Below are 22,142 nucleotides of genomic sequence, written 5' to 3'. Positions count from 1 at the left end.
TCCTTTAACTCCACTCATTTCCTCCAAATCAAAGGTGTTGCTATGGGTACCCGGATGGGTCCTAGCTATGCCTGCGTTTTCGTGGGATATGTGGAACACTCTTTGTTCCAGTCCTACTCAGGTCGCCTCCCTCACCTCTTTTTCCGATACATTGATGACTGTATCGGTGCCGTTTCCTGCTGTCGCCCCGAACCAGACAATTTCATTCACTTTGCCTCCAATTTCCACCCTTCCCTCACCTTCACATGGTCCATCTCTGACTCTTCCCTTCCCTTCCTCGACTTCTCCGTCTCCATCTCTGGGGATAGGTTATCGACCAATATTTACTACAAGCCCACTGACTCCCACAGCTACCTGGACTACACTTCCTCCCACCCCGCCTCCTGTAAGGACTCTATTCCATTCTCCCAGTTTCTCCGTCTCTGCCGCATCTGCTCCGACGATGCCACCTTCCACACCAGTGCTTCCGACATGTCTTCCTTTTTCCTCAACGGAGGATTCCCCTCTACCATGGTTGACACGGCCCTCGACCGTGTCCGTTCTATCTCCCGCACTTCTGCCCTCACCCCTGCCCCTCCCTCCCGGAACCACGATAGGGTTCCCCTTGTCCTCACCTTTCACCCCACCAGCCTCCACATTCAACGGATCATCCTCCGCCATTTCCGCTACCTCCAAAGTGATCCCACCACCAAACGCATCTTCCCCTCCCCTCCCCTTTCAGCATTCCGTAGGGTCCACTCCTCTATCACCCCCAACAGCCCTTCCCCTTCGCCTGGCACCTTCCCCTGCAAGCGCAGGAGATGTAACACCTGCCCCTATACCTCCCCCCTTCCCACTGTCCAGGGCCCCAAACACCCCTTCCAGGTGAAACAGCGATTTACTTGTACTTCTTGCAATCTAGTATACTGTATTCGCTGCTCACGATGCGGTCTCCTCTACATTGGGGAGACCAAACGCAGATTGGGTGACCGCTTTGCGGAACACCTCCGTTCAGTCCGTAAGGGTGACCCCGAGTTTCCGGTCGCCTGTCATTTTAATTCACCGCTCCATTCCCACTCGACCTCACCGTCCTTGGCCTCTTGCATTGTTCCACGGAAGCTCAACGTAAACTCGAGGAACAGCACCTCATCTTCCGATTAGGCACTTTACAGCCTTCCGGACTCAATATCGAGTTCAACAATTTCAGATCATAACCTCGGCCCCATTACATTTTTACTTATATTTTTTTTCCACCCCTTTGTTTTGGGTTTTCCCTTCCCCCCCACTTTCCTTTTTTTTTCTCTCCCACATGGCAGCTGTCTCTCATCCTGCCAGTACACTTCACACCTAATCTGAGCCGTCTTTTGTCTCCACTAGTCCTATCACCATCTCGTCTGGTTTTGAATACCTCTTAATGTCTCTTTACTTCTTTTGTTCTATCGCAGCCCTGCCTTCGATCTATTTCATTTCCTTTCCAGTTTTGAAAAAGGGTTCACCCGAAACATCGATTCTAATTTCTCTCCACGGATGTTGCCTGGCCTGCTGAGTTTTTCCAGCATTTTCTGTTGTTATTTCTAAATAATTCATGGTGTGATCTTTCTGATTTTTGGTTGACGTGGGCTATGACAAAAATAGAATCTACAAGAATGTAGGAGGATTCTTTTGATCAGGAATTAATTCATATAAGAGTTTTCTTTGATCCCAATCACACTGTGGATCAATCACATCCTGCATGAAATGCAAATAAAGATTGCACACTGTCAGAACCTGAGCAGACACTGTAACACTACTGTCAAGTACACCTCAGCACGATATAGTTTAGCCTCATTTGGGTAGATTTTGTCTTCACCACATGGGCGGTAACCTAGCGGAGCAGATCACCCACTCATTGTAAATGCCGCCGATATTCATTCCATTGATTTCACTGTAAATGATGCTGATTCACTCCACCAGATTACCGTCCAGGTGGTCACGCTGGGAATCTACCCCATTGTATTTTATACAGGGTTTCTTTATCCCTCTACAACAGTTAGTTCCTACAATATTGTATTTTAATTTTACAGTTTGCATTATTGTCATATATCAAAATTTGATATTTTATTCAAACAAATTTGACTGGCAGTGATACTTCAAAAGCGGAAAGTGTCCATAAAGTGGGACTGTATTTACAGCTTTGACGTTCATAGCCTAGAAATTCTGGAAGGCCCGCTCATCCAACAGAGGTGTGGCTAGATGTGATTTCAGCCTGCCCATCTGTCCTTGCCCCAAATGCCAAGGGTAGGGTCTATAACTAACAGGGGCAGGTGCCCATGTCATTAATGCCACTACTGCGAAAGAAGTAAAGCAAAATTCTAATGTGTTCCTGCCGTTAAATTCGACAGGACCTCCGCCTTCCCGGTATTCCCGGCCGGTGACAGGCACCCCCATTCCCTCTCTGCCTTCCCATAAATATCGGAACCAATAGGGGGAATTTTAACACGCAAAAACGGGTGGGTTTAGGTCGGGTGGGAAGTAAAATGCAAAAAATCTCAAATCCAAAACCAACCCGCCTTGAACCCACCCACTTCCGGTTTTAACGGAGACGGGACGGGGTGCACCACCAACCCGCTCTCAGGAGGTGGGTCCCTCATTTAAATATTTTAATGAGGCTGCGTCCCTCAGATTTTTTCACTGTTCCAGCTGTAGCACTGGCCGGCCGGGTTTCTTGGGAAGCCCGGCAGCTGAAGGCGGCGAAGACTGCTGCATGGAACAGGTAAGTGCCTTTACAGTATTGCTTGTGGGCCAGGAGGAGCAGGAATGTGTCCCCCCCGGCCCACCAAGGAAACCTATTAATCTCCCCAGCGATCGGACCCACGCCCCACCACGATTCGATGCCCTCCTGATGTATTTTTTTCGTTCATGGGATGTGGGTGGTGCTGGCAAGGCCAGCATTTATTGCCCATCCCTAATTGCCATTGAGAAGGTGGTGGTGAGCCGCCGCCTTAAACCGCTGCAGTCCGTGTGGTGAAGGTACTCCCACAGTTCTGTTAGGGAGGTCTCCCCATTCTCTCTGGATCCCCGTGATCTTCTCCCCTCCTCCCCTGAACTCTCTGGCCCCTTTCCTGATCTCCTCCCCTCAATCTCTCCAGGCCACCCCATCGATATTCCCTCCGTAGACAAATAACATGTCTATGGATGTTATTTATATGGACCTCCAGAAATCATTCAATAAAGTTCCTCATAAGAGACTGTTAGCTAAAGTTGAACTAACTAGGTGAAGCTAAAGTCATGGAATTGAAAGCAAATTATTGACCTGGTTAGGAAATTGGCTGAGCAGCAGTAAACAGAGAGTTGGGATAATGGGTAGATACTCTAATTGGCAGGATGTGACTAGTGGTGTCCCACAGGGATCTATGTTGAGGCCTCAACTATTCACCGTATTTATTAACGACTTGGATATGTGGCTCTCTATCCCATCACCTAAGTTTGCCGATGTCACAGAGATAGGCGGCATTGTAAACAGTGTAGATGGAAGCATAAAATTATAAAGAGATATTAATAGATTAAGTGAATGGGCAAAACTGTGGCAAATGGATTTCAATATAGGCAAGTGTGAGGTCATCCACTTTGCACCTAAAAAGGATAGATCAGAGTGGTGAAAAGCTAAAAACAGTGACGTCCTAAGAGACTTAGGGGTCGATGTACATAGATCGTTAAAATGTCATGGACAGATACAGAAAATAATCAAAATGTCTAATGGAATGCTGGCCTTTATATCTAGTGGATTAGAATACAAGTAGAAGTTCTACTACAGCTATACAAAGCGCTAGTTAGACCACACCTGGGGGGATAATTCGGTTGCTTTGTGCCTCCCGTTAGTGCCCTCTTAGGGTGCTAACGGGGCGCAAAGCAACTAGCGCCCAGGTGCAGCGATGTTTGTGCCTCTCGCGAAATTGACCAGACATTTTGTGGTGGCGCTAAACACTACCGCCACGATCTCCTGCGCCCGCAGATCGTGGTGTCAGTCAAGCGTGCAACACCCCGGAAGCATCCTGGACCGGATATTGAGTGGTGCCCCCTGCCTTTCCGCCTGCCGCTAGCAACGACAGGTACAGGGGAGCGTTTTGCAGTCAGGAAGGGACTGGGGGAGCGCTATTTAAAGCGGCCGCTTCCTGCCTTTTGTTGTTGGTGACATTTTTGCACCACGCATTCAGAGAGAGAGACTTCTGAAGAGATTCAACGCTGTATGAAGGAGTTTTGGGTACTGAGCAGCACTTTGCAGGTTTATTTTGATTTGCCCTTCCTTGCTTCGCCAGCACTCTGAGGTAGCACCTCACTCCTCGGCGTTTGCGCCTTAAGACAGGTGTGAAGCGCCTGATTTAGCGCTCCAATCACCTCCAGGGGCGAGAAAAGCCAAGTTTGCTGTCGGAGGCGATAATTAGCGCCAGGCGCTGAACTTTGCGCACGGCCGATAATGGCACCCCAAATGGGGCAATACCGAATTTTTCCCCCATGTTTTCTACAACAATATTGCTTTTCATAGCCTCAGGTGATTTAGAACAGGGCAGAGATTGCTTGGCAGACAGAACCTCAATTGGGCTGGAAAACAAAGGGGTGGAAGTTAGTTACAGTTATATAAAACTGTAACATTAACTTAAGAGATATTACATCTATATAAAGATATTATATAGATGTAATATCTCCAAGTTTGCAGACGACACAAAGCTGGGTGGGCGTGTGTGCTATGAGGAGGATGCAGAGAAGCTCCAGTATGATTTGGATAGGTTGGGTGATTGGGCAAAAGCATGGCAAATGCAGTATAATGTGGATAAATGCGAGGTTATCCACTTCAGTGGCAAAAACAGGAAGACAGATTATTATCTGAACGGCAATAGATTGGGAAAAGGGGAAGTGCAACGAGACCTGGGTATCCTTGTGCACCAGTCGCTGAAGGTAAGCATGCAGGTGCAGCAGGCGGTTAAGGCGGCAAATGGCAAGAGGATTCGAGTACAGGAGCAAGGACGTCTTGCTGCAGTTCTACAGGGCCTTGGTGAGACCACATCTTGAGTATTGTGTGCAGTTTTGGTCACCTTATCTGAGGAAGGATGTTCTTGCCATGGAAGGAGTGCAGCAAAGATTCACCAGACTGATACCTGGGATGGCAGGAATGACGTATGAGGAGAGATTGGGGCGATTAGGCTTATATTCACTAGAGTTTAGAAGAATGAGAGGGGATCTCATTGAAACGTATAAAATTCTAACAGAACTAGACAGACCAGATGCAGGAAGGATGTTCCTGATGGTCGGGGAGTCCAGAACCAGGGGTCGCAGTTTAAGGATAAGGGGTAAGCCATTTAGGACTGAGATGAGGAATTTCTTCACCCAGAGAGTGGTGAACCTGTGGAATTCTCTACCACACAAGGCAGTTGAGGCCAATTCATTAAATATATTCAAGAAGGAGTTAGATATATTTCTTAAGGCCACAGGGATCAAGGGATATGGGGAGAAAGCAGGGACAGGGTACTGAATTTGGATGATCAGCCCTGATCTCATTAAATGGCGGAACAAGCTCAAGGGGCCGAATGGCCGACTCCTGCTCCTATCTTCTATGTTTCTATGTTAGCTCTGGCTAGACCTCATTTAGAGTCACTGTGTTCAATTCTGGGCACTGCACCTCAGGAAGGATATATTGGCCTTAGAGGGGCTGCAGCGCAGATTCACCAGAAAGATACTGGGGCTAAAAGGGTTAAATTATGAGAGATTGCATGGACTGGGCTTGTATTCCCTTGAGTATAAAAGATTAAGGGATGATGTAATTGAAGTGTTTACGATGATTGAAGGAGTTGATAGGGTAGATGGAGAGAAACTATTTCCTCTGGTGGGGGAGTCAGAACAAGGGTGCATAATCTTAAAATTAGAGCTAGGTCATTCGGGAGTGATGTCAGGAAGCACTCCCCCACACAAAGGGTAGTGGAAATATGGAATGTTTTCCCCAAAAAGCTTTTGAGGCTGGGGGTCAATTAAAAATTTCAAAACTGAGATTGATAGATTTTTTTCAGGCAAGGGTATTAAGGGTTACAGAACCAAGGTGGTTAGATGGAGTCAAGATGCAGATCAGCCATGATCTAACTGAATGGCGGAATAGGCTCGAGGGGCTGAACGGTCTACTCCTGTTCCTATGTTCCTAAGGGCTGATTTTCCTGGGGTCAGCTCTTAGGGAATACCTATTTCCTGGGCGCAAAGGTGAAGCAAAAGTGGGCAGAGACCCAAAGTGTCCTGTCTCTGCCCCCTTGTTTAGCCCTAGGATTTGCGGGGCTGCTCGAGGGGCGGAGCAGATTCTGTGCCTAGTGGGTACAAATGAAGCAGCGAGATTTAAATGAGGGGGGAAGGAATGTTCACAGCTATCCCGCCTCATTTTTCTGTACTATGACTGGTTGGGTACCCAGCCACAGAGGCACCCTAAATAAACTGGCAATGGGCCTTCCATCTGGACCTTCCTCAGTTCAGAGGTTTTCCAACAGCCAAAAGGTTTTGACCATGGCAGCCATTGGTGCAGCATCAGGGACTGACTTTTCTACCCAACTTCCAAACACAAGGCCCTGCCAGGAGGTGAACCTGCACTGAGAGCAACTGGGCCATCAAGTTCAGGTGTTCCAAGGCATGGACAGGTGCAGTGCACTTTGGGATTCTGAGCCTGTCCAGCATCTGAATTCAGGAAACCCAAGAAAACCATTCCTCTAATATCGTGAGGGCTGGAGACAGGAAAGTTTCTGATTTCTAAACATTGATGAAGTTCCGACCAATTTCAGTCCTCAAAGAAGAGAATAGGAAAGGTATACTTACACCTGAAAATTCTGGCCCCACCTCCTGTAGCGCTGTCGGAGGTAAGGCCTTGTTTGATGCAGTACTAAGTCATACAGACTAAAGGGTCGCAGGTCTGTGTTGAGATAGTCGGCTTCAGTCGAAGTGGCAGTTGGACACCAAAACTGGAATCAGTGTCCCTGGGCTAGGGGAGGGGGAAATCAATCTTCCGATTGCTGTCCACTTACTCCAGTTGGGGAGGTGTAATTGCTTTGCGATCAGCATCGGACTCGGTTATGTTACTTTTTACGGTAAAATAGCCTGTCAATACTCAATGTCTAGGATCAATTACAAAGAATGGCTACTTGGGCAAAGTACCCAAAGGTCTCTGGAACCCAGTAAGAGTCGGATTTAAATAAATAAAAAGGAAGACATTTCTGGCATTATAATTCTTCACAAAGTTTGCGCCGAGTGGAGCTGGATTGCTTAATTTTCTTCATGTGCATAAAGAACAAACTTCCATTTATGGAGCATCTTATCACATCTGTCAAGATGTACCAAACAATATAATGGATTACTTTAGTATATTTTGACTATTAACTATTGCAGTGTCATGGTTTTCATTCAGCCTTTTCAGCCATTTTGTGCAGAGCAAAATCCCACAAACAGCAGAAGAGATGATTAACCAGTTAGCTTACTTTTGGTGGCATTAGTTGAGGGTAAAATGTTAGTCAGGAGAGCTTCCTGCTTAGTGCCATGAGATTATAAACATCCACCTGAATAGCCAGACAGGGCCTTGTTTAGCATCTCATTTGAAGGACAGCTCTGCCTCAGTACTGCTATGGGGTCAGTCTGATTTATGTGCTTAAGTCTTGGAGTGGAATTTGAACCCACAACCTTTTGACTGAGGCGAGAGTGCTACCAACTGAGCATAACATGGCTCACAGACTGAATATAGACTTAAAACTATAAATAGTGAATGTATGACTCGGGATGAAATTTCCAATGTGGAAACAGTTACAGGAAACTTTCAATTTACCGGCACCTAAATAACCAGAAATCTCGGTTAACTGGCAAAATTCAGGAGTAGGGTCAGGTAAGTTTTACTTCATATTGTACTTGCCTTCCTCCATCTGTTGCTGTGCAAGGGTGTGGCTGCAGCTGTTGCTAAGCTACAGAGACGCTTGGAACTTGTGGCCATTGTTCTGCACTTGTTGCTAAGCAACAGGGTTTGTTGCTTTATACGGAGCTGTCAGCTCTCCGTATCTTTTACTATAGCTTTCGGTTATCCGGAATTTTTGATGAACTGGCACCACGTCGGTCCCGTCGGTGCCGGATAAAAAAAAGTTTCCTGTATTAGGCGTGGTGTAAAACGGATTGCTGATTTGCTATGAGCCCGTTTCGGGCTACTGATGCTGAAGTTTCTATGGTGATGAAATACTTCTACAAGTGACCATTTGGGCCATCATGCCCGTGCTAGCTCCGCATTGGAACTACCTACTATAATCCCATTTCCCTGTTCCTTTCCTGTACCATTCAATATTTTTCCATTTCAAGCCTTTAACTAATTTGCTCTTAAGGTCAATGATAGATCTGGTTTTGATAGCCCCTATGCTAATTCACTCCATATTCTAATAACCTTTTGTACAAATGATTTCTTTTCACCTTTCCTTTGGTGCTTTTACTACTAATCCTAAATTTATGCCCTCTTCTTAATGATATACTAGCCAGTGGAAATAATCTTTCACACTTTGCCCTATCAAATCCTTTCAATTAAAACTTAATCATCATTGCTCTATTGAATACAACCTAGTTTTTTCATGTCTCTCACCATAACTATAGTCTCTCATCCCTGGCATCATCCTAGTAAATCTAAGTTGCATCTTTTCTATGACTCCAACATCCTTTCTACAATAGGGTTTTGAAAACTGAACACCCTAAGTGCAACCACCAACAAGATGATAGCAAGGACCACCACATGTATCACCAACACACATATGCCTGTGTCACACTCCTGTATATCACATACTCTGTGTCACGCTCCTGTATATCATTGCCACCCAGGTACTTTTGCTTTGTGCATAGGTCTCTGTTTGAAAGTGCAGTACATAGCCGGCTTTGAACAGCAAATATTGAAAAGCGGCATGTTCCTAAATAGTATTTTGACTGCTGCCGAAACACTGCTGCTGCTAACTATCTGCAGCAGAATGAAAGCAGGGTGGGGGCATAGAGCAGAAGAGGGTTCCAGGAGCAGTGGGTATCAGGAGTAGGGGACAGGCAGTAACACTGGTTTCTGAGTTAACATGAGGTGTTATGGGAGCAGAAGAAATGGCACAACAGTTTGGTATGGACGGAGAAGCTTACATAGTATAGGCACTTTGCCTCCTTCTCCCCCAAACATGTGTTGGTCAGGACTTTAATGGTCACTGGCTGCACCGAGCACTTCAACTTTGGTCTAAGAAATGTCTTGTACAGATTTCATCTCTTCCTTTTGTATTCAGTGCTCCTCGATATAAAGCTCAGAATCCAGTTTCTTCTTTTATAGCTTTTTGCATCTTCAGCATCTGAGAAAAGAATATTTTTAAAAGACTGGCATAAAATACCAATGATATGATTTCTTAGCAGATTTTATGGAATGCAGATATAAGTCAACAATGTGCTGTGTGCTTGTATGTGGTGCGATTTGTTTTGGCATCTAGGTTATAGCAACCTAAATTGGCACATACAGCAATCCTGTGTGCTGATTTTTTTTTTAAAAGTGAGCGATATAATATGACAAAAAAAACAAGAATTCATTAATGTGCTCTTGGAATCATAGAATCTTACAGCAAAGAAGGAGGCCATTCTGCTCATCGTGCCTGAAAGAGCTATCCAATTATTTCCACTCCCCTGCTCTTTCAAAGAGCCGGCACAGTTACTATTGAAACTGCTTCCACCAACCTTTCAGGAGGTGCATTCCAGATCATCATAACTTACTGTGTAAAAAACAGTCTCCTCATCTCCTGCTGGTTCTTTTGTCAATTACATTAAATCTGTGTCATCTGGTTATCTTCCCTCCTGCCAGTGGAAACAGTTTCTCATTATCTACTCTATTAAAATCCTTAATAATTTTGAACAGCTCTATTAAATCTCTCCTTAACCTTCTCTGTTCTAAGGAGAACAATCCCAGCTTCTCTAATCTCTCCACAAAACTGCAGTCCCTCATCCCTGCTACCATTCTAATAAATCTCTGCACCATCTCCAAGACCCTGACGTTCTTCCTCAAGTGTGGTGTTCAAAATTGAACACTCTACTCCAACTGAGGTCTAACCAGTGATTTATAAAGGTTTAGTATAACTTCCTTGCTTTTGTACTCTATGGGGGGGTGATTTTCATTCAGAAGTCGGGAAGGAGGCGGGACTACAACTTTCGGGGTTGTAGTCCCGCCTCCATCGAGATGCAGCCAATCCACACGATTTTAACTTGATTGACCTTGTTGAGCCCACCCAGCGGGCTCAGCAGGCCAATTAAGGGCCACCCGGCAACAGGTGACGTCACAGACTGAAATTTCATCTGTCAAGACGTTTTGACAGATGAAATATCAGTGTTTCACAGCTGTTTGAAGCTGTCAAACACTGACAGTCTTACTTCTAACCTGAGTCCTTCTACACAGACTCAGTTAGAAATCTCACCGGCCCAGAAAGCTGCAGGCTGTCACTTTTGACAGTTCGCAGCCATTCTGCTTTCTGTGCTGGTTAGATGATGGACGCCCGAAACCTAGAGGAAGGAAGGCTGTAAAGGTAAGTACAGATAATTTAAACTTCTTTAGACACACCAAACACACTTACCTTTGCACTCATGCACCCATCACTCACCTGAACACCGACATCTCGACCCCTCCAAGTCCTTCAACCCGACGGCCCGACTCCTCTAACTTGGTTTGGAGCCGTCGGGAATCCCACACTTCAAGCTTTAAAATAGGGATTAGGCTAAAAACTGCCTGTTAACATGCAGTTAATTGGCACTAATCCCTTCCCGCTTCGGGTAGGCGGGTCCCAGTGCGGGGCAGGTAACCGTCTCCTTTGAAATTTACATGGTGGCGGGATGGTGTCAGGACTCCCGAATTCGGGACTTTAACCCCCTGCATGCCTCCAATCCCGACTCCACGGGTCAATGAAAATCGACCCCTATGCCTCTATTTATAAAGCCCAGGATCCCATGCCGTTTTTATAGCCTTATCAACTTGTCCTGACAACCTTCAAAGATTTGTGTATGTGAACCACTGAGATCTCTGTTTTCCTGCACCCTTTTAAAATTGTACCATTTAGTTTATATCCTCTCTCTTTCTTCACACTTCTCTGCATTAAATTTCATCTGCCATGTGTCTGACCATTTCACCAGACTCTCTATGTTCTCCTGAAGTCTGTTACTATCCTCCTCACTGTTTACATTTTGAAATTTTGTCTCATCTGCAAACATTGAAATTATGCCCTGTATTATCAAGTCTAGGTCATTAATATGTATCAGAAAGAGCTGTGGCCCTAATACCAACACCTGGGGGACACCACTGCACACTTCCTTCCAGTCTGGCAAATGACCGTTTACGACTACTCTCTGCTTTCTGTCAATTTCGTATCCATGCTGCCACTGCCCCTTTAATCCCATGGGCTTCAATTTTGCTAACAGGCCTATTATGTGGCATTTTATTGAACACCTCCTGAAAGTCCACACACAAAGCATCAACTGCACTACCCTCATAAACCTCTCCGTTATCTCATCAAAGAACTTTTCTCACTAGAAAGGTAAAGGGGGAGAAATTCGGTATCGCCCCGTTTGGGGGTGGTAACTTTTGAAAGCTGGGAAACTTAGCAGCAGGCGCTATTGATCCCCAGCTTTTTCTAAATTCGGTGTTTGCATTGCAGGAAGGAAGTGGAGTGCTAAATCAAGCGCTCCACTTCCTTCCTGCAGTGCTAAAGGACGTAGGCGGGGCGGTAGAGGTGCAGCCCTGCACAATGTCCCGTGCAGCGCTGCCGTGATCCGAGGCTCCTTCCTTCCCTTAAAGGGAAGGCCTATCGCTGTAGGCTCTGCATTGAGACCAGTTAGCGGGTCCCCGACGGCAGCCGCGATCTGGCCCGATCAGCACCATGCACTCCATCAGAGTGCTGGACTGATTGATTGCGGCCAAGGAGAATTGAAAAAATGTATTTTAGAAATTTTCCTACTTACCTCGGCAACCTCCCCTTTAACTTCCGTCACCGAAGTGCCCAGCCTCCCGAACAACGCCTCCCAAACAATCGGCCGGCGAAGCTGCAGGGGGCGGAACCGAAGTTCGGGTCCAGGGCGCTGTACACGACAATGACTTCACCATCTCCGGGCGCAGGAGATCGTGGCACAAAGTGTTACCGCCGCCACAAACCTCCCGGCCAAGCTAGCAGGAGTCGTTCATCTCGCTCCTCTTCCTGCTCCCGCACCATTACCTCTGGAGTCCCCTGAGGATCTATCCTTGGCCAGCTTGTATTTCTTATCTACATGTCGCCCCTCAATGACATCATCCGAAAACACGTCAGGTTCCACATGTACGCTGACGACACCCAGCTCTACCTCACCACCACCTCTCTTGACCCCTCCACTGTCTCTAAATTGTCGGACTGCTTGTCCGACATCAAGTACTTGATGAGCAGAAATTTCCTTCAACTAAATATTGGGAAGACCAAAGCCATTGTCTTCAGTCCACGCCACAGATTTGGCCCCGAGCCACCGACTCCATCCCTCGCCCTGGCAATTGTCTGAGGCTGAACCAGACTGTTTGCAACCTTGGTGTCGTATTTGACCCCCAGATGAGCTTCCAACCACATATCCGGGCCATCGCTAAGACTGCCTACTTCCACCTCCGTAACATCGCCTGACTCAGCCCCTGCCTTCGCTCACCAGCTGCTGAAACCCTCATCCATGTCTTTGTTACATCTAGACTTGACTATTCCAATGGACTTCTGGCCAAACTCCTATCTTCCACCCTCCATAAACTTGAGCTCATCCCAAACTCTGCTGCTCGTATCCTAACTCGCACCAAGTCCCATTCACCCATCACCCCTGTGCTCGCTGACCTACATTGGCTCCCGGTTAAGCAGCGCTGGGATTGTAAAATTCTCATCCTTGATTTCAAATCCTTCCATGGCCTCACCCCTCCCTATCTCCGTAACCTCCTCCAGCCGTTCAACCCTCTGAGATGTCTGCACTCCTCCAATTCTGGCCTCTTGCGCATCCCCGATTTTTATTGCTTCACCATTGACAGCTGTGCCTTCAGCTGCCCAGGCCCTAAGCTCTGGAATTCCCTCCCTGAACCTCTCCACCACTCGTTCCTCCTTTAAGACGCTCCTTAAAACCTACCTCTTTGACCAAGCGTTTGGTCAGCTGCCCTAATATCTCATGTGGCTCGGTGTCAAATTTTGTTCGATAATGCTCCTGTGAAGCGCCTTGGGACATTTTGCGATGTTAAAGGTGCTTTATAAATGCAAGTTGTTGTTGTTGCCCTTGATTGTATCAATACGACTGTCCAACTCCTTTTTTCAGTTTTGATACAGGGATCACACACAAAACGTTAACATCTCTGCTCTTCCCACCAATACTGCTTGATTAGCTGAGTGTTTCCAGTATTTTCAGTTTTGTTTCAGATTTCCAGCATCTGCAGTTTTTTGTTTTTTTACTTAAGCACATCTCTTTTTGCTGGAGTAAGTACTTTTGACCTGATGCATCTTCAGCCTTGCTGAATTTTTACAATGTGCCACTTTCTGCCTTGCCAGACTTTTGAGGTCATTTTGCCATTCCTGCAATTTTCTAAATCCTTTTTGAGAATGTATTTAATTGAGTCATTTTAGCTGAGAACTTATTTTCTGTATACACATGGCTTTTTTGAGCCAAGAACTGCAACTTTTTTTTTAGAATCTTTAACTAAAATATGGAACTTATAATCGCTAAAGCATGCCTTACTGAATTTTGTTTCCTCCCAAGTCTACAAGATTACTGAAGGTCAACTGGTTGATTTCCAGTTAAGTTTAATTTGCAAGATTGCATCCGGCATTCTGTGGGATGGTGTAAATTACTGCCGGGGATAAATTAAGATGCAAAAACATTGCTCATTACCGCTTCAGTGGGTAAATACCACTAATTGCTCCTGCTCAGTGCTTGGGCAGTTAATAGCAGTAATTACCCCAAGTTTAGTTTTTTAAATAGAATTGTATAGAATATACAGCACATAAACAGGCTATTCAGCCCAACCAGTTTATGCTCCACTCGAGCCTCCTCCCATCCTCTCTCATCTAATTCGATCAGCATAACCCTCTGTTCCCTTCTCCCTCATATGCTTATCTCCTTTCCCTTAAATGCATCTATCCTAGTCACCTCAACTATTCCCTGTTGTAGTGAGTTCTCACGATTCTCTGGGTAAATAAGTTTCTTCTGAATTCCCTATTTGATTTCTTGATGACTATCTTAAATTAATTGCCTCTAGTTTTGCTCTTCACCATAAGTGGAAATAATCTCTCTGTGTCTACTCTATCAAAACCTTTCATAATTTTAAAGACCTCTATTAGGTCACCCCTTACCTTTCAACTCGCAGTTCTGGTATCATCCTTGTAAATCTTTTTTGTACCCTCTCCAGTGCCTCTATATCCTTTGTATAATATGGCGACGAGAACTGTACACAGTACTCCCCAAGTGTGGTCTAACCAAGGTTTATAACTTCTCTACTTTTCAATTCTATCCCTGTAGAAATAAACCCTAGTGCTTGGTTTGCTTTTGTTATGGCCATATTGACATGAATCGCAACTTTGTGTGTATTTTTACACCCAGATCCCTTTGCTCCTCTACCCCATTTAGATTCTTATTTTCCAAATACTGTACTCTTAAATGGCTGCAGACAGGGTGATTCATCCGATTGATTTTCAAAACCATCTATCCCATACAATGGGTTTTAAATTAGTGCTATCCGCAGTAAATTTAAAATTGAGCACTTTCCTTCCAAATGCTGTTTCCCCACACCCACCCCCTTCCTGCAAGCAGTACCATACACAGACCTAGGATGGTCTGAGAGTATGACCTCTCTGGACAATTGTATATCAAAAGTGGTGCATTCGGATTAATTTTAGTACACATTTCTACTTCACAGTTGATAGATTATTAATATAAAGAAACATTGGGGGGGGGGTGGATAGTCTTAAACCCCCCCACAATGGGCAGGAGAGAGTCAAGGGCGGGATTAAATCAGCAAGTATACGAAACCCGACTACAATCCGCCGTGAAAGCGCCTACTTCTGGTTTAACCACGGTAGGTTTGGGACATTAGAGTAACCCGCTCTGGAGAGGCGGGTCTGTGATTACAATATGTAAATAAGGCTCTGTTCCTCAGATTTTGGCAATCATTTAAATTTAACATTTGCTGGCTGGGTCGGCAGCTAAAGGCAGGCGGCAGCAGCTGGATCCAGCAGGTAAGTGCTTTTTAGAGCTCTGCTTGTAGGCCAAGAGGAGTACTTCCCCTCTGCCCCTCAAACAAACCTTGTGCCACGATTGGCCAACTCCCCCCCCCCCAACACCATGATCTCTCCCGGTCCCCCCTACCTCCCGATTGCCTTTCCGACCCCCACACCCCACCGAGCTGCGACATTCCCTGTTGCTGGCGACTGTCCCCAACACTATAATGAGGTCCTGCTATTAAATTTGGCAGGACCTTTGTCTTCCCAAGTTTCCCTCCCGCAAACTTGTGTCTCCGCCTCTCTGTAAATATCGGGCCACTGAGTCATTTTAATGAGGTTAAAGAAAGAACCTGTGTTTATATAGCACCTTTCACATTTTCAGGCTATCCTAAAGTGCTTCACAGCCAATGATGTACTTTTGAAATGTAGCCACTGTTATTATGTAAGTAACAGCGAAGCCAATTTGCACTCCGAAAGATCCCACAAATAGCAATGAGGTAATTGGCCAGATAGACTCTCTTGGTAGTGTTGGTTAGGGATAAATGTTGACCAGACCACTAGAAGTCCCCTTCTCTTCAAATAACGCCAATGGATCTTTTATGTCCACTTAAGGGGGCAGATGGGGCTTCAGTTCAACATCTCTTCCAAAAGACAGCACCTTTGACAGTGAATTACTCCCTCAGTACTGCACTGAAATCTCAGCCTAGATAATATACACAAGTCTCAAGACTGGGGCTTGAACCCATAACCTTCCGAGTTAGAGGCAAGAATATTACCACCGAGCCAAGGCTAACACTTTAGGGTAGTTACTGTAACTACTTTGAATCCGACATTCGGGGGGAATTTTAACTCCCCTGCAGAAACCAGGGTGGCAGTTAAAATGAAACGGGTACTGCTCATCTACTGCTTCCCCGCCCCAATCTGGCCGATGTCTTTAAATATGCAAGTCAAGCTCTGAAAACATCATCGGGGCCCGATCTGCTATTTTTACCTTAGGTCTGAATGAGGGACCTGTGGTGGTTTCCCCGCCAGGCCAACTTTGTTGAGAGAACAGCAGCCACAGCCAGAAGAAGCCCAGCAACGCAAGTTTTCTTAAAATTTCTTTTTTCTTTCCTTGTGGGCCAGGAGGAGCAGGATGCCTCCCTTGCCCTCGGCTTCCCCCCCACCCACCCTCCTTCTCAACTGGGATTCCACTCCAATGGACTTGCCTTGTGCTGGGTTCCATTTCTGTGGGTCCCTGGTGAGCCACTCAATTTTAACGGGCGGGCAGCCGCTTCACGTCAACTTCCTGGGCCATTTGGTCATGTTAACGAGGCCTGGCCGTTAAAATAGACTGAACCTCGCCGATGGGCACACGGTTCAATTTGCTGCGTTCCCACCTGGGAGTAAAAATCGATCCCTCAGAGTTATAAGAGTAGAGGTCACTTTTATCAATGGACTGAAAATGGCTCGGGACATGACATACACTGTGGGCACAAGTTATGTTTATTGCAAAGTTGACCAAGGTGCCTACAGAAAGAGAAACACCTTGATGACAGATCAGGGAGTCAATCCTACTGATTTTGGGTATCCTTGAATTTGAATCACCCATTTGACATTCATCGATTAAAATATAATCTAATTAAATTAAATACCTTCCAAGGTTATCTCCCAGCAATTATAAATAATTACCACCAAATGAATTATTGAACTGGAAAACTGGTAAAGAGCACCTCACTTTAAAAAAAACTTAACGATAGGATTACATACAGGGTTCTGATCCAGAATTTGTTTCCTTTAAAATTTCAAACCTTCTTTATCAATTGCAAAAGATGCAAGATTCTTTTCAACCAAGAATCCCGACTTGACTAATTGGGAATTTAGTTCTGTCATACCTTGGTTCCCTCTCAAATGTTTCAACATCAGCTGATTTTCCACCCACCACAGGAATAAAACGTCCACATTTGCATGCACTGACTATGCCTGACTACGCAGGTGATGCAAATATGTGTCTCGAAGATCATTGCCGTAGTCCATAAATTCATTCTCCTGAACAGGGACTTGCATCGTTTCTTTTTACAAAGTCAAGGAGATTTGGTGCAAAACATTTAATAATTTACTCTCAAGTACTACAAAATTAAGCAGTGTGAAATGTGTTGCAGTTCAAAGAAAGTACAGTACTTTTTAAATTTAAAAACATTACAAACAAATTGCTCGCTGCAAAAAAAAGTTTACAATAGTTAAACATTCAAGCTACTAAATAATACCCCAGCAGCACATTGCCATTTTGACTCAGCACCGAAATCCTTTGGGATAATATTCAACACTGTTTGTAACTGGCAAAGGGTCACAGACCTGAAACGTTAACTCTGTTTCTCTCTCCACGGATGCTGCTTGATCTGCTGAATGTTTCCAGTATCTTCTGTTGTTATTCCAGATGATTATATTTCCTTTCTGTTGTCTAAGGATCTCACTTTCACTCCAAATCACGTCTAATGAGGTGAGCATCCCAGCCAATGACTTATTACTGGGAGAAATATTGGTCTCCCAGTCTAATTTGTTACAACACTGGGCTGGCACACATATTTCTATTTTCATTAACAGGAGCCAATATCTAACTAAAAAGCATAAAACAATAAATTAAATCCTTAATGAGTCAAATGGACTCTGTTGATTGGTTCTCCATTTTTTAGGATTGAAAAGATCAAATTGTTTGCTTAGGTAAAATAATGAATATTTGGTTCTAACCAGTGCATCATGCTACAGGAAACTTTCTGGTATCCGGCACTGACGGGACCGAGCTGTTGCCGTCCCATCAAAACTGCCGTAGAAACCAGCGCCAATGTTAAAACATACGGAGCTCAGAGAGCTCCGTGTGAAGCAACAAACCCTGTTGCTTAGCAACAGCTTCAAAACAGTCGGCTGCAGCTGTAAGCGTCTCTGTAGCTAAGCAACAGCTTCAGCTAGACCTTGCAGAGCCTGACTGGAGAAAAAAAGCAACGAAAAGAAAAAAAACTTATCTGAACCGACTCCTGAATTTTGCCGGTGGATAGAGCTTTCCGGACATTTAACCTCCGGATAAACAAAAGTTTCCTGTACATGGAAAAAGCTGGTGGTGACTGACTCTAGTAGGTTGTGTAACATATCTCAAGTAGATTTTCTGCCATTATGGGTTAACAGAAAAAGAATTATGATGTTCCTTTAACCAATATAATTAAATGTGAATGCGTTTTATTTCTTTAAAAACTATTTTACTCTAATCCTTATTGTAAATAATTAATCTACACTCACAGAACAAAATTGTAAAAACAAAAATATGTATCACAGTTTGTCATTTTGTAACACAGAATATTGCAACGAACAAAAAGATCCTGTTGACCTGTTTATTAATATATTTGTTCGCAGCTGATCTGAATGATGCATTCTCTGCTCTTCAGGTATATGTAATGCATAGACAGTTTGATGCAGTGATTGGCAACATCTCCAATAAAAACATAAATGGTCACATTTACAAAGCCAGCTGCCATGTTATTCCTGAATCTCGCATGAGAAAAAGTGATGCATCTAAATGGTCTGCAGTTTTTTGAAAGCACTCACCATCAGGTGCAAATGTGGCTGCCACTGCCTCTAGTATAAAAGGTAAACAAGCATAAAGAAAACTGAAGGAAAATATAATTGAAGTACAAGGTGACTTATGCTAGATTTGGGGGCAGGTTGCACATGAATATTCACCGGTCTTAATGATGAATTCTCCAATCTGCCATAGCCCACCATCTGGCTTGGCACCAAGACTGCTGGGTGCATTTTTGGGTTCTCTAACATGCAACATATATATTCAGCCCAGACATTCCTTTCTTCTCCCCCTCACAGCCCCACACATCTGCTTCCCATTCTCCAGTGGAGCCTCTGTGCCTCCATTTAATTCCTAACTCAACCAGTTGCCTGTGGCAGGATTCAGCGCTGGTTCCTCTCCAGCTGGAAAGCAAAGGGATGTTATTTGGCAGCACCCAAACCTCGACAGCGACTGCAAAGTCTGTATGAAAACCATGACACTACAGTAGTTAATAGTCCTTTAAGTGCTGTTGAATAGCATTCTCTTGGTTTCTTTCACCGGCGACTGTGCCCGAGTAGCACGGAATCCAGGAAAGGCAACTGGCAACAACAGTTAAGTGGAGGAAAAAGAAGTGCCAAACTCTTGCAGAGTATGGGAACACTGTAGACTATAAAAACAGCACAAGAAACAAACTGCGGGCACTACTCTCGATGCCAGACTTGATGCTCATTATGATTTCAATATACAGTTCAAGTAAATTGTTGTTTGAATGTTAATTTTCTGTAGATCAGGAAAACAACATTACCTGTGACGTTAGCTTGTTATAAAATAGCCCAAAGAACAGTGAAGATAATTAAACCAGCAGCAGGTAGATTCTATCTTTTGGGGGGAAGAAACACCAAAAAGGTGTAATCCCCCTCATTAAGGTTATTCATGATACAGGTTTTTAAATACATAAATTCTCTAAAAGTAAAAAACAAATATTCCCTTTATTTACAAATACTTTTCAGCATCAACAAAATCTTCATTAACTGACTGATTGAGCAAGTTTTTGTCCTCAAAGTTTTTGTCCTCAAAAGAATACTCAGATGAACAGCCCTTTTATTTTGAAATGAGCCACATTATGCCTTGCAGTGTTTACAAAGTCTTATTGTAATAATAATAAAAACATTCGCAACTGTTAAAAATATTTTGAGTAAAATATATACTTAGCAAAAGCCCAAATCAAGACTCCTTTAGCAGTCTATCTCCATTTTAAAAGGCAGGACAGAGATAAGCTTTGCAGCTGAAAATAGTATTGTTTGTGATAACACTCTTACATTTAACAGCAATGGCACAAAAATACGTCAGATCTACCAAAACAGCCTGTAACTCCGTAGAGTTGACTGGAGAAGAAGATAGTGTATCTGGAATCTAAGTAGAAAACTTAACCAATGCATTTCACTTCAATTGTTTCTTGTGCCAAATGATTGCCGCATACTCCAACAGAAATTAATGTACCACATTTAATACACAGCGGAAATGCTTTGAGTTTGATGTGACGTTCAAGATCCGAAAATGCCAAATTACCACATGAGCTGGTGTAATATGATATGACTTCTTATAAATTTAACAGATGCTCTACAGTATATTCGCACTGCAATTCTGAAAAGTAAAGAGACAGGAGGATATACAGCTGTGGGTCACTGAAAAATATTCAAAGATTGAGTGAAAGGTTCTGATGCCAAAAGTTGCTGTTTCCTATTCAGTGGCCCACAATTATATACTCTATATATACCATGGAAGTGCTATTGAATACTTTCACCCCATATTTATTTAATTTACTTGACATTTTGTAGTAATGCTCATTTCTGTAAAGGCAGTGTAGTGGCGAACGATGATGTCTTAATGGAGTTGGAGTTAGTTATTAAATGGACTTTCAAGTCACTGTAGGGCTCAGCAGAATGTCTTAAGTCTTGTTCTTTTTTTTGGTTAAAGGGGCCTCTCGGATAACTTTCATGGTATTGTGTATACAAAAGTACTCAATAACATCCTGGCCTTTTCACATAAAACCATAGAAGACCTTTCGGCCCATCGTATCTGTGCTGGCTCTTGACTAGAGCAATCCAAAACTAATCCTATTGCCCTGCTATCTCTCCACAGCCATGTCATTTGTTTTGATTCAAATGTTTATCCATTTGTCATTTTACTTTATCAGTGTTATTCGGCTAGGATGTGCATAAAACAAGCAGTTCTAAAGACTTAGGAAAGTCAAAGCTGTACAACCACTGACCAAACAGTAGGTATCTGGCAGCTTAGAGGGTAAAAAAAACAACTAAACAAACTCTCCTCGGAATGGAAGGGTGTTTGTACTTTGCTGCAGCCAGCGGTAACGTAGTCTAGAAAGTGGTGTGTCCTCGGGATCTTCAAATTCAAGGAACCCCAAGCGATTCAGGAGCTCATAAATACCAGCCTTCGCTGCCACCTGAATAAAGACATAGAAAGAAGATTGTTTAATTAAGATTCCGCCGTTCCTTTTAACATCAGTTAGATTTACAGCATGTTAAAATAAAGAACCATATTGGAAATATCAAAAGGAAAAGCCAGGACTATTACAATTTATATTAGCGGTACAGTAGTATCCAGTGCTCTAAGAGGAGCTAATACTTCTAAAAAGCTGCAGGTAGATTAAAAACAAAGATAGTTAACCTCTGACTGTGACTCAGCATTAATGCAAACAGTAGGTATGCATAAAGTATTACCCCACAATTGCCAAATGTGGGCGCTAAAGAACATTTGGCATCACATCAGACATGTTGAAAAGTACAGCATATGCTTACTATCCCTTTGGACATCATTCACCTTAACGCACTTAAGCACTTTTGACCACTGCAAAATGAATTCATGTAGGTCCGACAAAACATACTGTAAACGGAAATCTGTTATTAAAAATGAGTCCATATGTCTGTGAGGCTCATTAGCTAAAGCTGACAATGGAGGCCAGAAGCCAACTTTGAAGCCCTAAATTTCTCTGATCTGGTTGATCCATTAGCTGATTCCAGTGCTGATATGGCAATTGTTGTTTTGCGGATCTTCTACTAAAGGGAGAGGTCTTAAAGGCATTTCCCCCGAGAGGTTACCAAAGGCAATTTTTTTAAATTACCAGAGTGATGGAATATGATTAGAAAGCAAGGATCAGAAAATGTGAATATATTCCAATGCAAGATTTACCTGAGTCACGTTTTCCATGCTTACTAATTATCTTTTTCCATTTGTGGTGGTGGCATACAGATTCCATTATCCCAATATACAAGAGAATGTGGAAGGGTTAGGGTTAGGCTTATTCCTGCTAGGACTAGAGATGGGCACATTAATGCTGGATATAGCCTGTTTCTGTCACTAATTCCAGTTAGCCAGTAGCAGTG

At 43.9% G+C, this 22,142-nt stretch overlaps 1 protein-coding gene across 2 annotated transcripts in view; it reads right to left on the bottom strand.

Moving 5' to 3' along the window:
- Positions 1 to 19,821: 19,821 nt before the first annotated feature.
- The window catches only part of LOC147098519 (paladin-like), a 214,348-nt gene continuing 212,027 nt past the window's right edge, over positions 19,822 to 22,142 (bottom strand). For both annotated transcript variants that reach the window (XM_085970316.1, XM_085970315.1), the window contains one exon: positions 19,822 to 21,202. In XM_085970316.1, the coding sequence (XP_085826442.1) occupies positions 21,053 to 21,202 (150 nt within the window). In that variant the 3' untranslated portion in view covers positions 19,822 to 21,052. The remainder of the gene's footprint in view (positions 21,203 to 22,142) is intronic.

Source organism: Somniosus microcephalus, chromosome 29, assembly GCF_052327205.1.
Source record: "Somniosus microcephalus isolate GS21.2 chromosome 29, FLI_Smic_1.0, whole genome shotgun sequence".
In the NCBI taxonomy this organism is placed as follows: Eukaryota; Metazoa; Chordata; class Chondrichthyes; order Squaliformes; family Somniosidae; genus Somniosus; species Somniosus microcephalus.
This window is presented reverse-complemented; position numbering and strand designations above follow the sequence as displayed.